General features: G+C 50.7%; 1 protein-coding gene and 4 non-coding genes across 6 annotated transcripts; 4 read left to right on the forward strand and 1 right to left on the reverse strand.

Moving 5' to 3' along the window:
• Window positions 1-68: 68 nt before the first annotated feature.
• On the forward strand, window positions 69-140 carry TRNAP-CGG (transfer RNA proline (anticodon CGG)). Its single transcript has one exon. It is a non-coding gene; the product is annotated as a tRNA-Pro (tRNA).
• Window positions 141-602: 462 nt separating this feature from the next.
• On the forward strand, window positions 603-674 carry TRNAD-GUC (transfer RNA aspartic acid (anticodon GUC)). The gene has a single exon. It is a non-coding gene; the product is annotated as a tRNA-Asp (tRNA).
• Window positions 675-927: 253 nt separating this feature from the next.
• On the reverse strand, window positions 928-999 carry TRNAG-UCC (transfer RNA glycine (anticodon UCC)). Its single transcript has one exon. It is a non-coding gene; the product is annotated as a tRNA-Gly (tRNA).
• Window positions 1000-1523: 524 nt separating this feature from the next.
• Window positions 1524-1595, forward strand: TRNAW-CCA (transfer RNA tryptophan (anticodon CCA)). Its single transcript has one exon. It is a non-coding gene; the product is annotated as a tRNA-Trp (tRNA).
• Window positions 1596-10070: 8475 nt separating this feature from the next.
• On the forward strand, window positions 10071-15481 carry AURKB (aurora kinase B). Of its 2 annotated transcripts, XM_047089833.1 has the most exons (9): window positions 10071-10082; window positions 10407-10480; window positions 12780-12882; window positions 12991-13045; window positions 13249-13440; window positions 13670-13808; window positions 13928-14076; window positions 14852-15026; window positions 15169-15481. In XM_047089833.1, the coding sequence occupies exons 2-9, from the start codon at window positions 10433-10435 to the stop codon at window positions 15340-15342; spliced, it is 1035 nt and encodes a 344-aa protein (XP_046945789.1). In that variant the 5' UTR covers window positions 10071-10082; window positions 10407-10432; the 3' UTR covers window positions 15343-15481. The 2 variants fall into 2 exon arrangements, with proteins under 2 accessions (XP_046945789.1, XP_046945790.1); XM_047089834.1 differs by lacking the exons at window positions 10071-10082; window positions 10407-10480; window positions 12780-12882; window positions 12991-13045; window positions 13249-13440 and having other exon boundaries at window positions 13738-13818.
• The last annotated feature ends 872 nt before the right edge of the window (window positions 15482-16353 follow it).

Genomic DNA, 16353 nt, shown 5'->3' on the forward strand with positions numbered 1-16353 from the left:
CCGTGGCCCTCGGACCGCGGCGAGCCTGGTACGACCTCTAAAGGCGTCCGCGAGCGCACTTGCACGTCGGCTCGTTGGTCTAGGGGTATGATTCTCGCTTCGGGTGCGAGAGGTCCCGGGTTCAAATCCCGGACGAGCCCGGCTTCGGTTTTGGCGCGAAGAGCGAGTGCGGCCGGGGCCTGGCGAGCGGGAACGGCGCCCGGCGTGCAGGCGGATCCGCGACCCCGCCAAGCGAGCGGACAGCCTGGAACAGGTGCGCTGGGAGCTCTTTTGTTCTGTTCGCACACCCGGCGGCCGTAGGGAGCTCGCGGGGCACAGCCGGTCCAGGCCGGGGTGCGCAGGGCCGCGTGCGGACCCGGGCCAGCCCCGCTCATTCTGGCGCGGCGGCTGGGGTTGTGCGTGACGTGGGGTGGACCCGAGTGGGGGCGGAACCTGTCGGAAGTCGGGTCTCCGCGGCCTCGCAGGCGGTCTGCTTCCCGAGTCGCTCAGTCGCCGTCAGGAGCTCTCGCAGGTTTGTCCCAGCGGCCGGAGGGAGCAAAGCCCCGGCCCAGGGCGCGCTGGGCACCAGATCCTCGAGTCGCAGAGTGCGCTCTTCAGCTCCTTCCTCGTTAGTATAGTGGTGAGTATCCCCGCCTGTCACGCGGGAGACCGGGGTTCGATTCCCCGACGGGGAGAAGCGGGTCGCCTTTTGCCCTTTTCTCTTCTTCCTACAAATCCCACTTGCAACCAAGCAACCGTCCTGGGCTGTGGGGTGGAGATTTTTTTTTTTTTTTAATAAGAGGAAGGAAAGGGAAGGAAGAAGGTAAAAGATAGTGGGTCCTCACTCGTTCTAAAAGCTCGGCGCGCGGCCCTCTGTGGTGGCCAGAGGATCCCGGCAGACCCCTGATCCCGGAGAGGGCGGCGAAAAGTTCTAAAACTGAAGGCTATTGCGTTGGCCGGGAATCGAACCCGGGTCAACTGCTTGGAAGGCAGCTATGCTCACCACTATACCACCAACGCCCGCTGGCGAACCTTGCTCCCGACGCTAGAACTTCCGAACGTGCGCAGGCGCGGGGCCTGAGAGAAGCCCCCTCCGAGCTCGAGCGCAGGACGCACGTCAACGAAGCCGCGACCGAGGCGGCAGGTGGCACGCAGCCTACAGATGAGAAACCGAAGTTCAGAGGACCTATGTGAAGGGGCTTTCGGAGTCACTGGGAGAGCCTCGGTTATATCTAAGACTTGTCTGGGGGCCAGGACTGCCGCGACACCGCGTGGGCTTTGTCACCCCCAGAAACAAGTCCCAAACGCACATCGTTTCTCTGTTGGGCGAACCCCACGTGTCGCAAGGTTGAAGAACTGAGCCTTGCGCCAAGCGCGCCTGAGCACATCTACCCACAGTAGGAGCTTTGATTCCTAGGTGTTCACTCCCGGCTCTCGAAAGGACTCGGACAGAACCTTCGGGGCCGGTCCTGAGTCTGTGGCTCCACCCCTTATCGCTGACGATCGATCTGTTCACGAGATCCGTGCAGCCCCCGGCTCGGGGAGGCCTCGTGGCGCAACGGTAGCGCGTCTGACTCCAGATCAGAAGGTTGCGTGTTCAAATCACGTCGGGGTCACGAAAGCTTGCAATTTTAGATGTATGTTGATATTTTTCGGAGAAAGAAAGGGGGAAAAAGATTTGTTTCTACATATGAAAAAAATACAAACCTCAGCGTTCCTGTGATTTTGCTTTTCCCAAAGTGTGTGGATTTTCTCCTAAAATACAAATGTTGGAACGTCTATTGCAGCTTTCCAGTAGTGATCCTTTTAATCTCAGATATTTTAGGTATCCCAACACAAATTTTTCATGGGGAGCTACGAGTTCTTGTTCAGAAAATATACTTGGAACAATAAAGATTCTTTATTGGAAGGGATGTAGCAAGAATTGATAATTATTATAAGTAACAATTAATGAATTAAAGAGATGTTCTCCAGGGGCGCCTGGGTGGCTTAGTCGGTTCGGCCTGCGACTTGAGCTCAGGTCATGATCTCGTGGTTTGTGAGTTGGAGCCCCGCTAGGGAATCTGTGCTGACAGCTCAGAGCCTGAATCCTGCTTCAGATTCTGTCTGCCCCTCCCCTGCTCATGCTCTGTCTCTCTCTGTCTCTCGATAATAAACATTAAAAAAAAGAGAGAGATGTTCTCCAGACTTCTCAATGGTGACTAGAAGCCACCTGCATTTTTGCTGCTTCTGGTCTATTGGGGGACCAAAGAAATACAGGCCAGCCACTCTATAAGCCTTGTCTTTCCCAGCAGGCAATTCTTCCTGGACATCTCTTTCCTTAACAGTGTTTGTTTGAAAGTACCAGACCTGGGCTGAGCCAGCTCTGCACCCCGCACAGGGCAGACACCTGCACGATGTTTGGCCCTCCCCATCTGCTCCGCTCCCTGTCTGCTCTCCCGGTTCAGTGAACTGCATTTAATTCGTAAAGAACCTCTTGCTCTCATCCACTGGGGCCAGGTGATGCCTTAGTCATAATGATAGCTGACACTGAGGGCTTGCTGTGGGCCAGCCACGGAGCCAAGCGCTTCAGAGACCTTTCCTCAATTAATCCTGATAGCCAGCTTGCAAGGCTGTATAACCATGCCCATCTTAGAGCTGACACTCAGCAGGATTGATCCGTTTGCCAAGCAACACAGATTGCAAGTGGTGGGCTCAGAGGCAAACATGTAATGCCCAAGCCCACAGGCTTTCTCCTGCATGGTGCTCCCTAAGAGCCCATCTGAGGAGTGACCAGGTAAGGTTAGTGGCCCCAGGGGAAGGGAGGATGACCTCGGAGTGTGGTTTATGGTCCAGAAGAGCCCTGGGATTAGGGATGGGATGTTTGTAGTCTAGAGACCAAATCCAGTCCACAGACATGTTTGGTGACTGATTTGCCAACATTGACAGCTCAGTCAATTTCACACGTAAATCTAGACTTTTTTTTTAAGTTTATTTATTTTAAGAGAGACAGAGAGGGGCGCCTGGGTGGCTCAGTCGGTTGGGCGTCCAACTTTGGCTCAGGTCATGATCCGAAATTCAAAAGATCCGTCCACACCTGGGGGCTATGCTTTCACATAGTAACAATCCACTAGAGCGGAGTCTTGCCTCTGTCTTTCAGACATGCCTTCCCTCTTTGACACACTCCCCATCACGGAAGCTGAGGTCCATCATACACCAACCTAGGGACGATCCAAAAAACCTGGGGTTTGGAAAAAGCCTGGATTTTTGGCAGAAACAGGACAGTGAGTTCCCACCCTGACCCCTTTTGCTTCAGATACGTAGCACTGATAGATAAGATATAAAATATAGAGAACTAAAAGGCCATAGAAAGGCTTACAAATGAACAATTCAGTAGTCTAAATGCAAAACCTTGAACTAGGCTGATGAAGGAAATGGGATGCTGACTGGGGACAGAGAGGGAAGCCAGAGCCTCAGCGCTATTCTTGTATCAGAAAAGGAGGCTGTAAAAAAAAAAAAAAAAAAAAAGGGGCGCCTGGGTGGCGCAGTCGGTTGAGCGTCCGACTTCAGCCAGGTCACGATCTCGCGGTCCGTGAGTTCGAGCCCCGCGTCGGGCTCTGGGCTGATGGCTCAGGGCCTGGAGCCTGCTTCCGATTCTGTGTCTCCCTCTCTCTCTGCCCCTCCCCCGTTCATGCTCTGTCTCTCTCTGTCCCAAAAATAAATAAACGTTGAAAAAAAAAATTTTTTTTTTAATAAAAAAATAAATTAAAAAATAAATAAATAAATAAAAAAGGAGGCTGTAAAACAAACCACCAACTCCCTGCCTGGAACCACAGGCCCGAAAGGGCAGGAGGACTCAGATGTGGCTCAAGACCAGAAACACGTCCAACTTTCCCTCTCCCCCATGATTGCATTTGAGATACCCTCAATATCACAGTGAGGCAGGAGCCCCCAAATTCCATGATAAGAACTGATTTTTTGACTGGGAGCGAGGAGGTAACAGCTATGGCCAGATTGTAGGTCAGGGAGCAATGTGTGACATGAAGAGAGAGAGAGAAAACAACAAAATGAAACACTCTTCTGGCCCAGATGACATTACAAACCCAAATCCCAAAACGTATGAAGAAGCATAACTGGAACAGAGACAATAATTGGAAGATATGAAAATAAGTCTACGGGGCAGTCCGGTAGAGAATTTAAAGTAAGTGTGACTGGGATATGTAAAAAGATAAATAACAAAATCAAATCATGAGACAAAAAGACAAAGATTCAATAAAGTCATATGGATAGGCAACTGACCAATTAGAAATCTCACACATGGATGACAGATGTAATAAAAGAAGTCTAGGTAGGGGTGCCTGGCTGACTCAGTCGGTTAAGCCTCCGACTCTAGGTTTCGGCTCAGGTCATGATCTCGTGGTTTCCTGAGTTCAAGGTCCACATTGGGCTCTGCGCTGACAGTGCAGAGCCTGCTTGGAATTCTCTCTCTCTCTCCCTCTCTCTCTGCCCCTCCCCTACTCACACTGTCTCTGTCTCTCTCTTTTTTTTTTTTAACGTTTATTCATTTTTTGAGACAGAGAGAGAGACAGACCATGAATGGGGGAAGGTCAGAGAGAGAGGGAGACACAGAATCTGAAACAGGCTCCAGGCTCTGAACTGTCAGCACAGAGCCCGACGCGGGGCTCGAACTCACGGACCGCGAGATCATGACCTGAGCCGAAGTTGGACGCCCAACCGACTGAGCCACCCAGGCGCCCCTCTCTGTCTCTCTTAAAATAAATAAACTTAAAAAAAAAGTCTATCTTACATCTTAAGCTGGGAACAGTCTGAGAGAGATTTAGCTATTAAAAAAAAAAAATAGAACTCAAGAATTTATCCAAAACACAGCACAGAACAGAGGGACGAGAAATTTCAAAAGCATGAAAAAACAAGCTAACTGATGTGGAAGATAGATTTAGAAGCTCTGATTACCTCCAGAGGAGTTTCAGAAAAAAGACAACAGAAAATAGTAAACAAACAATATACATAGACTTAATTATTACATTTTTGCACTGAAGCTTCACCTGGATGCCTTTTATTTCACACACACACACACACACACACACACACACACACACACCAGAAGCAAACAGGGAAAAGTTGGTCAAGATTGAAATAATTGAATAGTAGTTATGCAATTGCTTTAAAAAGTATTCCTGTGGGAATGCAAGCTGGTGCAGCCACTCTGGAAAACAGTATGGAGTTTCCTCAAAAAACTAAAAACAGAACTACCCTACAACCCAGCAATTGCACCACTAGGCATTTATCCACGGGATACAGGTGTGCTGTTTCGAAGGGACACATGCACCCCCATGTTTATAGCAGCCCTATCGACAATAGCCAAAGTATGGAAAGAGCCCAAATGTCCATCGATGGATGAATGGATAAAGAAGATGTGGTATATATATATACAATGGAGTATTATTCGGCAATCAAAAAGAAGGAAATCTTGCCATTTGCAAATACATGGATGGAACTGGAGGGTATTACACTACATGAAATTAGTCAGAGAAAGACAAAAATCATATGACTTCATTTATATGAGAACTTTAAGAGACAAAACAGATGAACATAAGGGAAGGGAAACAAAAATAATATAAAAACAAGGAGGGGACAAAACAGAAGAGACTCATAAATATGGAGAACAAACTGAGGGTTACTGGAGGGTGTGGGAGGGAGGATGCGCTAAATGGGGGAGGGGCATTAAGGAATCTACTCCTGAAATCATTGTTGCACCATATGCTAATTAATTTGGATGTAAATTTTAAAAAATAAAAAATTAAATTAAAAAAAATAAAATCATAGCAGATAGCATGCAAAATAAAAGCTCATTTAAAGATCAGTTTTAGGGTTATCTGGGTGGCTCAGTTGGTTGGGCGTCCAACTTTGGGTCCGGTCATGGTCTCACAGTTTGTGCATTCAAGCCCTGCATCCAGCTTTGTGCTGACTCTGTGGAGACAGCTTAGGATTTGCTCTCTCCCTCTGTCTCTGCCCCTCCCCTTCTCTCTCTCTCTCTCTCTCTCTCTCCCCCTCAAAAATAAACATTAAAAAATAATAATAAAGATCAATTTTACTTCTTGGTGTGAAAAAAAAAGTATTCCTGGTATTTGAAATATTTTGTAATCTTTTTTTTCCATATTTTTTTTGGTGGTAAAATACATTTACCATAAAATTTACCATCTTAACCATTTTAATGTGTACAACTCAGGGGGTTGTAGTATGGTTACACAGTTGTTCACCAATCACCACGATGTGATTACGGAATGTTTTCTTTTTTTATTATTTTTCATTTTTTTAAGTCTATTTGAGAGAAAGAAAGCACAAGTTGGGGAGGGGCAGAGAGAGAGGGTAGTGGAGAGAGAGAATCCCAAGCAGGCTCTACATGGTTGGTGGAGAGCCCGATGTGGGGCTCGAACTCTTGAACTGTGAGATCTTGAGCCTAAGTCCCCCACTTAACTGACTGAGCCACCCAGGCACCCCCAGAACATTTTCATCACTCTGAAAAGAAACCCCTGTAGCCATTGGCCATCCCTCCCCATTTCCCCTGCCCCCTTGGGAGTATTGGCCAGGCTCCCCCCAAACCAGCCCCTTCCAGATCCTTCTGAGTCTACTCCTCATTCCTGAAAGAGGCTTATTGGTTGATACTGAGAATTCGTGTCTTGACATTTCTTTGGGGGAGATTCCATTATGAGAAATACAAGGGACTAACATCTATGCATCCCGAGCGTTATAGTATCCCAGCCATCCTGCCCTGAACACATCCTGTCCCTTTGGAACACGATCCAATCCTGCCCCTTCCCAGTCTTGGGAAAATACGCCCCAGCAAGGAGGTCACTGACAACTCCCCCTCACTGACCTCTCCAGAAGCTCTGGGGTAAACAACAGGGATTTTGTTCACTAACTTGAACAGGCAGCTGATGGTTGCCTAGCCGATAGAACAGATAGTTTTTGTTTTGTTTTGTGGTTTATGAATAATGCAAATCCCGGTCCTGTGCTGGCCCCGTCAAATATTCCTGAAAGGCCAAATATCTTCTGGCAAAATGTGCGAGTGGGAGTTTAAAGACCGTGGAGGGACGGGGACACTGTATGGGATCGATCAGGCATATCCCACCCTTGCACTGCGTCTCCTGACACATTCCGGAAACATCTCCCTTCGCTAGGTCATGAGGAATAAAGGAGGCTGCAGGGGATAGAATTTTCACAAAGCTTTTCATTAGCTAGTCTCTCTAGGCCAAGTACGTTGATGAAGTCACTACAGTTGAGGTGGGCTCTCTCCCTGATCTCGGGAAGCGGGGTTAAGCTGACCCTAAGTAAAAACAATCCACCTCCAGAAGCAAAATTATTTTTTCACAAATGGCAGAGGGGTGCCCTTGGTTGCCAAATCTCTGGAGATACCTCATCACACACAGATCTCTGAACTTTTGTATTAACCATGGGCTCCCCAGAATGAAATTGCAAGCCACACAGCTTGTGACACACAGCTATTTCTACCCCCCACCCCTTGGTGTTTTCACTGCAGTGGCTACGAGAGATACTCACTTTACCAGGATCCTTTGCAGTAGTCATGTGACACAGTTTGGGCCAAGGAGAAATCTATTGGGTACTTCTGGAAAGGCTTCTGCTTATCCTGATAAAAGGGGCACAGACCGTTGGCTGCCATCTTGCACTCATAAGGAACATGTGAAGACAATCACAGAAAGGCAATCCAGATCTCTAACAAAACAGCTACGTACTTGCTGACTTCTTGCTACGCAGGAGAAAATAGATCCCTATTGTTTGTGCCATTGTTAACTGGGCCTTCTGCATCTTGCAGCCAAAAGCATTAGGAAATGATCGAGAAACCCATAAGCACTTCTTGGATTTACATTTGGCTGAATTATATGAAACTGGTGTTTTTGTAGGTCAAATGATTGACTCTCAACAGTTTCACGTCATTTATTCAAACTCGATGACTAAGAACCCTTGAGGCTGGGTCTGTAGATGTGTGTCCGTGAGTATTCTTTTGACCCCAAATAACCAAACCCTCAAGTCAATGCATTAGGGAAAGTGCAGAATAGGCGTCCAGAGGCTCAACAACATCATCAAAGTCTTGGGTTCTTCCCAGGCCTCTCTTCTGCCTTCTATGAGGTCAAGCTTCATTCTCAGGCTGCTTCCTTCAGGAGTACCACCAGCAGCAAGGTGTGCTTTGTGGAGAAAAGGAGTTCTGCCCAGCATTCTGGACAAGAATCCTAAAAGTCCCACTAACTGGGTCACTTGGGTCACACGCTTATCCCCCGAACCATGACCATGATTCTGGTCGTGGTGTAAATCCATCAGCATCCAATCCTGGGTTTGCGATGGTGTCAGCTTCCCTCTCAGATCCACAACATTTTGGGTGCTTTCTGGAAGTGGGAATGGCTAGGAGAATGGACACTGGCTAGGTAACCACGTTGTCCACAAGAGGTCTCCACCAAGTTGGAGATGAGGAGTTGGCAGAAACAGAAACCACTAGAGTGGAATCCGTAGACACTTGGTTGTTTCCATACCTGGGCTATTATAAATACTGCTCAGTGAACATGGGAATACAGATATTTTTTTGAATTTTGCCTTCCTTTTCTTTGGACAAATACTCAGAGATAGAATTGCCAGCCCCTATGGTAGTCCTATCTTCAAGTTTTTGATGACTCCGTGCTGTTTTCCACAGTGGCTGCACCAATTTACATTCCTACCAACCGTGCACAAGGGCTCCCTTTTCTCACATCCTCACCGGTGCTTGTCACTTCCCATCTTTTGGATGATAACCATTCGAACAGGTGTGAAGCTATGTCTCATTGTGGTTTTGATTTGCATTTCCTTGATGATTAATGATGTCAAGCATCTTTCTCGTCTTTCTTGGCCATCCGTATGTCTTCTTCGGAGAAACGTCTATTCCGATCTTCATCCCGTTTTTAAATCAGCTTGGTTTTTTGCTGTTAAAAAGTTGTATGAGTTCATTAGGTATTGGGGGTATCCGCCCCTTATCAGGTATACGCTTTGCAAATATTTTTTCCCATTCACCACCTTGCCTTTTCGTTTGTCGACGGTTTCCTTTGCAGAGGCCTTCAGTTTGCTGAAGTCACGCTTCTTTGTTTTTGCTCTTGCTTTTGACTGTGTTGTCAGAGTTAAAAAAGAAAAAAAATTATTGCCAAGACCTATGTCAAGAAACCTACAGCCTGTGTTTTCTTATAGGAGTTTTATGGTTTCAGGTCTTACGTCCCAGTCTTTAATTAATCACTTTTCAGTTCATTTTTGGGTCTAGTGTAAGAAAGTGATCCCAGTTTCGTTCTTTTGCTTGTGTACCTGTCCAGTTTTCCCAGCACCATTTATTGAGGAGACCGCCCTTTCCCCATTGTGTATTCTTGGCAACTTTTTCATAAATTAATTAACCATATATGTGTGAGTTTATTGCTGGGCTCTCTGCTCAGTCCCATCGATCTATGTGGCGGTGTTTATGCCAATACCTCGCTGTGTGAATTACTGTAGCTTTGTAATACAGCCTGAAATCTGGGAGCGTGATGTCTCTCACTAGCTTTGTTCTTTCTCCATTGCTTTGGCTAGTTGGATTCTTTGGCAGTTCCGTACAAATTTGCTACTGTTTTGTTTTGTTTTGTTTTGTTTTCCCACTTCTGTAGAATATGTAACTGGAATTTTGATGGAGGTTGCATGGAATCTGTAGATTGTAGCGGGGGGAACCAGGGAGTTTGCTTCACAAACGGCGCTGGCATAATTAACTCCCCGTGTGTCCGAAACAAAGACCCTGGTCCCTACATACAGAAGGATACATCCCAGATACATTAACATTTTAAATTAAAGGAAAAAGATACGAGATCTTTTGACTCCCGGACAAGGCAAACTTTGCTCAGCCAGAACCCCAGCGATATTCCGCCTCTAACTTTGGGCCCCACCCGCTGCGTCACGGGGTGTCCAGCCAATGAGAATTGGGCATGGACAGCGCGCTCAGCCAATGGGGTCACGGCGGGAGATTTGAAAGGGCCTCAGCGGGGGGAGGGCCTGGCAGGTTCAGTCGTTTGCCCGGGGCCCGGAAGGTGGCCGTGCTCGGGCTCCAGGTGAGCCGGCTCCCTTTCGCGGGTCTTGCGCTGGGAGAGGCCAGGCGATCGGGCAGGTCGGGGGTCCGTTGGGCGGGCCCGCGCGCACCCGTGGGGCTGCTGGGAGCTCCAGGGTAGAGGGAGGGTCCCGAACTGGCGGTGCGCAGGGAGAGGGCGGGGGCGGCGAGACCAACACCCCAGTGCGCCCCGATGAGCCAGCGAGCTGACCTGCTCCGTTTCACCGGCCCCAGGCCTGCGCTTCCGGCTAGATCGGTCCGATCCCTCCCTCTCTCGCTCCCTCTTTTTTTTCTGCTTCCTACAGCCCTGTTTCCCTTGTCTGCCCAGCTCTCCTCCCCCCTTTCCCTCCCAGGATGGCCCAGAAGGAGAACGCCTACCCCTGGCCCTACGGCCGGCAGACGGTAAGGGCTGTCCCGCTTCCCCTCCCCCCACCCGCATGGAGCGTTCCTGCCTGGGGATTTGAGGTCCCGCGGGGGCCGGGGGCCGGGCGGAATCCTCCAAATCGCCCTCGGTTTTGCTCCGACGTCTGGGTCCCAAGAGTTTGCTGGCTGGAACCCGGTCCGGTCATTTGCAACTACATCCTATCAGGCGCTGCCAACTTGAATCTGACCCGCCTGCGAGGACCCTCTACAGGGTTGAGCCTCCTTGTCACGTATACATGCTATCTCGGCCGAGCAGACAGGTTCCGTGGTTCCCAACCCTTATCCCGAAATAATAGGCTAAGTAGGAAATAGAAATAGACTCTGAACGGGTGTATGTAAGTTTAAAAGATTAATAATTTGGAGTCTGTTTTAACGACTGGTGTGAAGGAAAGATCTAAAGAGATTTATTTTCCAGTTGTCCTAAGACCTTTTCAGTGGCGAGTCTACTCTCTGATTTGAAATGCCACCTTTATTGTATGAAATGCCCCCCTGTATGTGGGTCTGTTTCTGGACCCTGTTTTGTTCAGCTTGCTCATCTGTAACTTCTGTGCTCGTATCATTGCTCGGGAATGGGTTTTTAGGGCACCAGGTTTTCTTCTTCTCTTGGCTAAGAACAAGGAAGGGGCTCTCGTAGGCTTTGCTCCCTCGTCGGTGGGGCTTGGGTATCCTGCAGCGTCCATCTATCCCCTTGCCCACCAGCTCGCATCCTCCTGGAGCACTTATCGAGGCTCTCAAGAATGGAGGCTGAGGGGCGCCTGGGTGGCCCAGTGGGTTAAGCGACCGATTCTTGGTTTCGGCTCAGGTCCTGATCTCACGGTTTCATGAGATCCAGTGCCACATTGGGCTCTGCGGTGACAGCATGGAGCCTGCTTGGGATTCTCCCTCTCCTTCTCTCTCTACCCCTCCCTTGCTCACGCTGTCTCTGTCTCTCCCAAAATAAATAAACTTAAAAGAAAAAAAAAGAACGGAGACTGAAATAGAAACCATTGTCACGTCTACAGTGACAAAAAGCAGTTGTATGTATTACTCTGAGAAATAGCAAGTGAGAAGTGGTCCGGGGGCATCAGAGTGGCCCTCGCTGCCTCCAGAGCCTCTTGTTGCAAAGGGGTAAATACTGGAATTTGTTGCAACATTCAAGACCTCCAGGACCTCATCTAAGCCTTATTAGACTGAGCCTTTTAGGGAGAGTGAGGGTGCCTCTGCCGATCCTTGAATTGGGGGCATTTGTTAACCTGCCCTCTACTGCCCGCTGGGATGGGAGCTGGTGTGAATGAGCGTGGGGTTGCAGATGGACCGGACTGTAGAGGTTGGACAGTTTCGTGCCTGAGAATGTGGTGTGGGCCAGGGCCGAAGAGGTGAAATGTTCGGTGTTGGGGTGACTTGAGTCCTTTTTAAAAAAAAATTTTTTTGGGGGGGCGCCTGGGTGGCGCAGTCGGTTAAGCGTCCGACTTCAGCCAGGTCACGATCTCGCGGTCCGTGAGTTCGAGCCCCGCGTCGGGCTCTGGGCTGATGGCTCAGAGCCTGGAGCCTGTTTCCGATTCTGTGTCTCCCTCTCTCTCTGCCCCTCCCCCGTTCATGCTCTGTCTCTCTCTGTCCCAAAAATAAATAAACGTTGAAAAAAAAATTTTTTTAATGTTTATTTTTGAGGAAGAGAGAGTGTGTGAGTGGGGGAGGGGGCAGAGAGAGAAAGAGAGAGAGAGAGAGACACAGAATCCGAAGCAGGCTTGAGGCTCGGAGCTGTCAGCACCGAGCCCAATGCGGGGCTCGAACTCAGGAACCGTGAGATCATGACCCGAGCTGAAGTCGGATGCTTAACCGACAGGGCCATGGCGCCCCAAGTCCTTTGCTTCTTATCTCAGGCCACCTTAGGTTGCTTATTAAGAACCCATTTTGTGGACTCCCCGGTGGCTCAGTCGGTGGACCATCTGACTCTTCATTTCCGTTCAGGTCATGCTGTCACGGTTCGTGGGATCGAGCCCCGCTTTGGGCTCTGTGCTGACAATGGAGAGCCTGGTTGGGATTCTCTCTCTCCCTATCTCTCTGCCCCTCCCCTGCTCTCTCAAAATAAATAAGCATAAAAAAAAAAAAGAACCTATTTTAATACAGAGCGATGAGCGGAGCTTTGGGAGTTTTGAGCAAAACTGTGGTCTCAGTGTTCCTCTTTGAACAGGTGGGTGGCTGGGTGACCCTCAGCAAGTACTGAAATGCTGCTGGTAGCACATTCCAAGCGGGTCCCTGGAACAAAGGCACCCTCAGAGCTCCCCCTGCTCCTTCTCAGACTCAGCCTGGCCTGAACACCCTGCCCCAGAGGGTCCTCCGGAAGGAGCCTGCCACCCCATCCGCGCTTGTCCTCATGAGCCGCTCCAACACCCAGCCCACAGGTAACCGGGACCCGGGAGAGGATTGAGCTGGGCGGACCAGGGTCTAGGGGGTGGGTGCAGGGATGAAGATATCAAAGGAGGGCCTCAACTCCCCTGTCGTTTGCTTAGCCGCCCCTGGCCAGAAGGTGGTAGAGAACAGCAGTGGGACCCCCAACTTCTCCATGTGAGTACCCAAGCCTTGGGGTGGCGGGGGAGGAGACAGGACAGCGAATAGGTAGGAAACGAGAGAGGAGAGAGGTAGCCGCTCGGGGCAGGAGCGCCTGGTCCCTCCTCGACTCCCTCCGGAGGGAAACAGGGCTCAGGGAGTCCCCACCTCGGCGGACTGCCCGGCCGTCACTCGGCTGCCTTCCTCCCACTTCCAAGCAGGCGATCCTTCACCATCGATGACTTTGAGATTGGGCGTCCTCTGGGCAAAGGCAAGTTTGGCAACGTGTACCTGGCTCGGGAGAAGAAAAGCCATTTCATCGTGGCGCTCAAGGTCCTGTTCAAGTCTCAGATAGAAAAGGAGGGTGTGGAGCACCAGCTTCGCAGGGAGATCGAAATCCAGGCCCATCTGCAGTACGAGCCCCTGTGCGCCGACCCAAGCCCCTCCCTGCTCCTCCCTCCGCTCCCCTTTCACCCCCCCCCCCCCCCCCCCCCGCCCCATCCAGACTGCCTCTTCCGCTGCCACTTAGCGCCCCGGAGCTCCCACTCCCGAATGGGACCCCGGTTTGCCCCACGTGGCACTGTTGTCTTTCCCATTTCCTTCTGCCAGGGTGCAGCCTGAGTCCTCCCTTCCCTCCTCCAGGCATCCCAACATCTTGCGTCTCTACAACTATTTCTACGACCGCCGAAGGATCTACTTGATTCTGGAGTATGCCCCCCGGGGCGAGCTCTACAAGGAGCTGCAGAAGAGCCGCACTTTTGACGAGCAGCGAACAGCCACGGTCCGGGCGGGTGGGCGCCTGGGGCACCGGCAGGGGCCCGAGGCTGGGGGCCCGCTGCTTGTAGCTTGAGGTCCAGCCTTGTCTGACGTCCTGTCATTGCCCCCACCCCCACCCCCCAGATCATGGAGGAGCTGGCAGACGCTCTGTTGTACTGCCACGGGAAGAAGGTGATTCACAGAGACATAAAGCCAGAGAATCTGCTCCTGGGGCTCCAGGGAGAGCTGAAGATCGCCGACTTTGGCTGGTCTGTGCATGCCCCCTCCCTGAGGTATGGTGGGCCAGGAGCCCTGCCCTACGGGTGAATGGCTGGGGCGGTCAAAATAATACCACTGCAGAGCTCGTTACCTAGACACATGTGGGTTTGTCCTCCTGTCCGTAGAGACACAGCAATATCTTTCCAAGAATCGGAGACCCCCAATTTTGTTGCCCAGATTTCCTGCTGAATATGTTGGGACCCTCTTACCATGTTGCTGAGGATGTTCCCACATCATCTGTGATGGCTCCATAGTATTGCACGATAGACATGGAACCTGATTTATTTCAGCAGGGCCATGCTTCCTGGACTTTTGACATGTCCCCAGTTTTTCCTTCACCCCCCGTTTTTCCTTTACTTCTAAGATGAGCGTCGCCCTTAGATCTGATTATTTCCAGGTACATCCCCCTGTGTGCCATTCTACCTCTATTTTTTTTTCGTAATGTTTATTTTTGAGGTGTGGGGGGAGAGAGAGGCAGAGAGAGAGAGAGGGAGACACAGAGTCCAAAGCAGGCTCGCAGGCTCCGAGCTGTCAGCACAGAGCCTGACGCAGGGCTCGAACTCACGAACCGTGAGATCATGACCTGAGCCGAAGTTGGACGCTTAACCGACTGAGCCACCCAGGCGCCCCACTTTGGGTTGTACCTAGTCCTGCCCCCGGGGCCCTGTCAGAGTCTGGTTGAGACACCCCGCTGGCATATGCTGGCGGTCGCTTGGCTGTCTGTCGAATGGCGGGGAAAAGAGAGGCCATCTTTATCTGGGGTCTCTTCCCCCTCCCCAATCCACCCAGGAGGAAGACGATGTGCGGCACCTTGGACTACCTGCCTCCAGAAATGATTGAAGGGCGCACGCACAACGAGAAGGTGGATCTGTGGTGCATCGGGGTCCTTTGCTATGAGCTGCTGGTGGGAAACCCGCCCTTCGAGAGCGCATCACACAATGAGACCTATCGGCGCATCGTCAAGGTAGGAGGGTGGGCCCCAGTGCCTGGCGGGGGCTTCGCGCAGAGGTCAGGGGCCGGCAGGGCCTGGGCCCTAGGTCATTGTCCAAGTGAACTGGGTGGTCAGGGATAAACCTACTGGGGCCCTTCTTCCTCTCCTTCTGCAGGTAGACCTGAAGTTCCCCCCATCCGTGCCCACGGGAGCCCAGGACCTCATCTCCAAGCTGCTCAAGCATAACCCCTCCGAACGGCTGCCCTTGGCCCAGGTCTCAGCCCACCCTTGGGTCCGGGCCCACTCTCGGAGGGTGCTGCCTCCCTCCGCCCTTCAGTCTGTCCCGTGACTTGTCCCTGCCATTCATTCGGTTGTGTCTGTCTGTATGCCTGTATCTGTGTATTTGGAAGGAGGGGTACCCGGCCTGTTCCTCTGTCTGTCTTCTACCTCCTTTTTATTTAATAAAGGCTGAAGCTTTTTATACAGAAGCATTTCTATGGAAGCTTTTTATGGGGACGAGTTTAGACTTTCCCAGGTAGAGACTGCTGTGGGGGCGTTTCCCCTAGAGGGAGGGGATGGGGGCCAGGCAGGCCCTGCACCGACGTCCCCAGCCAGCAGCCACCCTCGTTCTGTTCCCAGCCACCCCCGTCATTTCTTCCTCTGCTCTGGCCCCCAGGGCCTGGCCGCTGGGGCCTCAGATCCCCTCTGCTGCCCCTGAACATCACTTGCCTCTCCCCTCCTCCTCTTCTCTCAAATGCTGCCCCTCTAAGCCTTTCCTTCTGGTTCAGTCTCCACCAACCTAGGACCAACTGAACGTTGCTGTCCCTTAGAAGTTGTCTTTGTTTCGCCGCTCAAATCTGGTTACCTGGTCCACCGGAGGTTACCTGGTCCACCGGAAGTCACAAGGGTCGTGATGGGAGAGCCCACTTTTAACGTCCGTATTCGTGAACGCCATGCTACAGTGGTGTACTGATCCCCTTCCACAGCGCACACATTTATTTTCTGTGCATCTATAGATGCACAGAACTGGAACATGAACTCAGTGTTTTCTGCTACCATGTAGTCTAAAGGGAAAAAAGTTTCTTCATCAGATTAAGGAAGGGTTTGGTTTTTTGGTCTCCCGAACAGGTGTTGACTTTCATCAAATGCTTTTTCTGCCTCTGTTGGTTATTTGCTCTTTTGGTCAAGGCCAAGTATGTGAATAAATTTCCTTTTTTATACTTCATGTAGTTAAAAAAATTGTTTTTTAAAATCAGTGTTCTTATTTCGGGGGCACCTGGGTGGCTCAGTCGGGTGAGTGGCCGACATTGGCTCAGGTCATGATCTCATGGTTTGTGAGTTCGAGCCCCGTGTCAGGCTC

Source organism: Lynx rufus, unplaced genomic scaffold (assembly GCF_022079265.1).
Source record: "Lynx rufus isolate CCGP_SWC_20201006 ecotype Redwood Valley unplaced genomic scaffold, mLynRuf1.p SCAF_28, whole genome shotgun sequence".
NCBI lineage: Eukaryota > Metazoa > Chordata > Mammalia > Carnivora > Felidae > Lynx > Lynx rufus.

Excerpts from the sequence above, each read along its gene's own strand:
- AURKB (XM_047089833.1), top strand. The coding sequence starts at position 10,433 with ATGGCCCAGAAGGAGAACGCCTACCCCTGGCCCTACGGCCGGCAGACG. Across the intron at positions 14,077-14,851 it reads GTGCATGCCCCCTCCCTGAG|GAGGAAGACGATGTGCGGCA; the intron begins GTATGGTGGGCC and ends CAATCCACCCAG. Across the intron at positions 15,027-15,168 it reads CCTATCGGCGCATCGTCAAG|GTAGACCTGAAGTTCCCCCC; the intron begins GTAGGAGGGTGG and ends CTCCTTCTGCAG.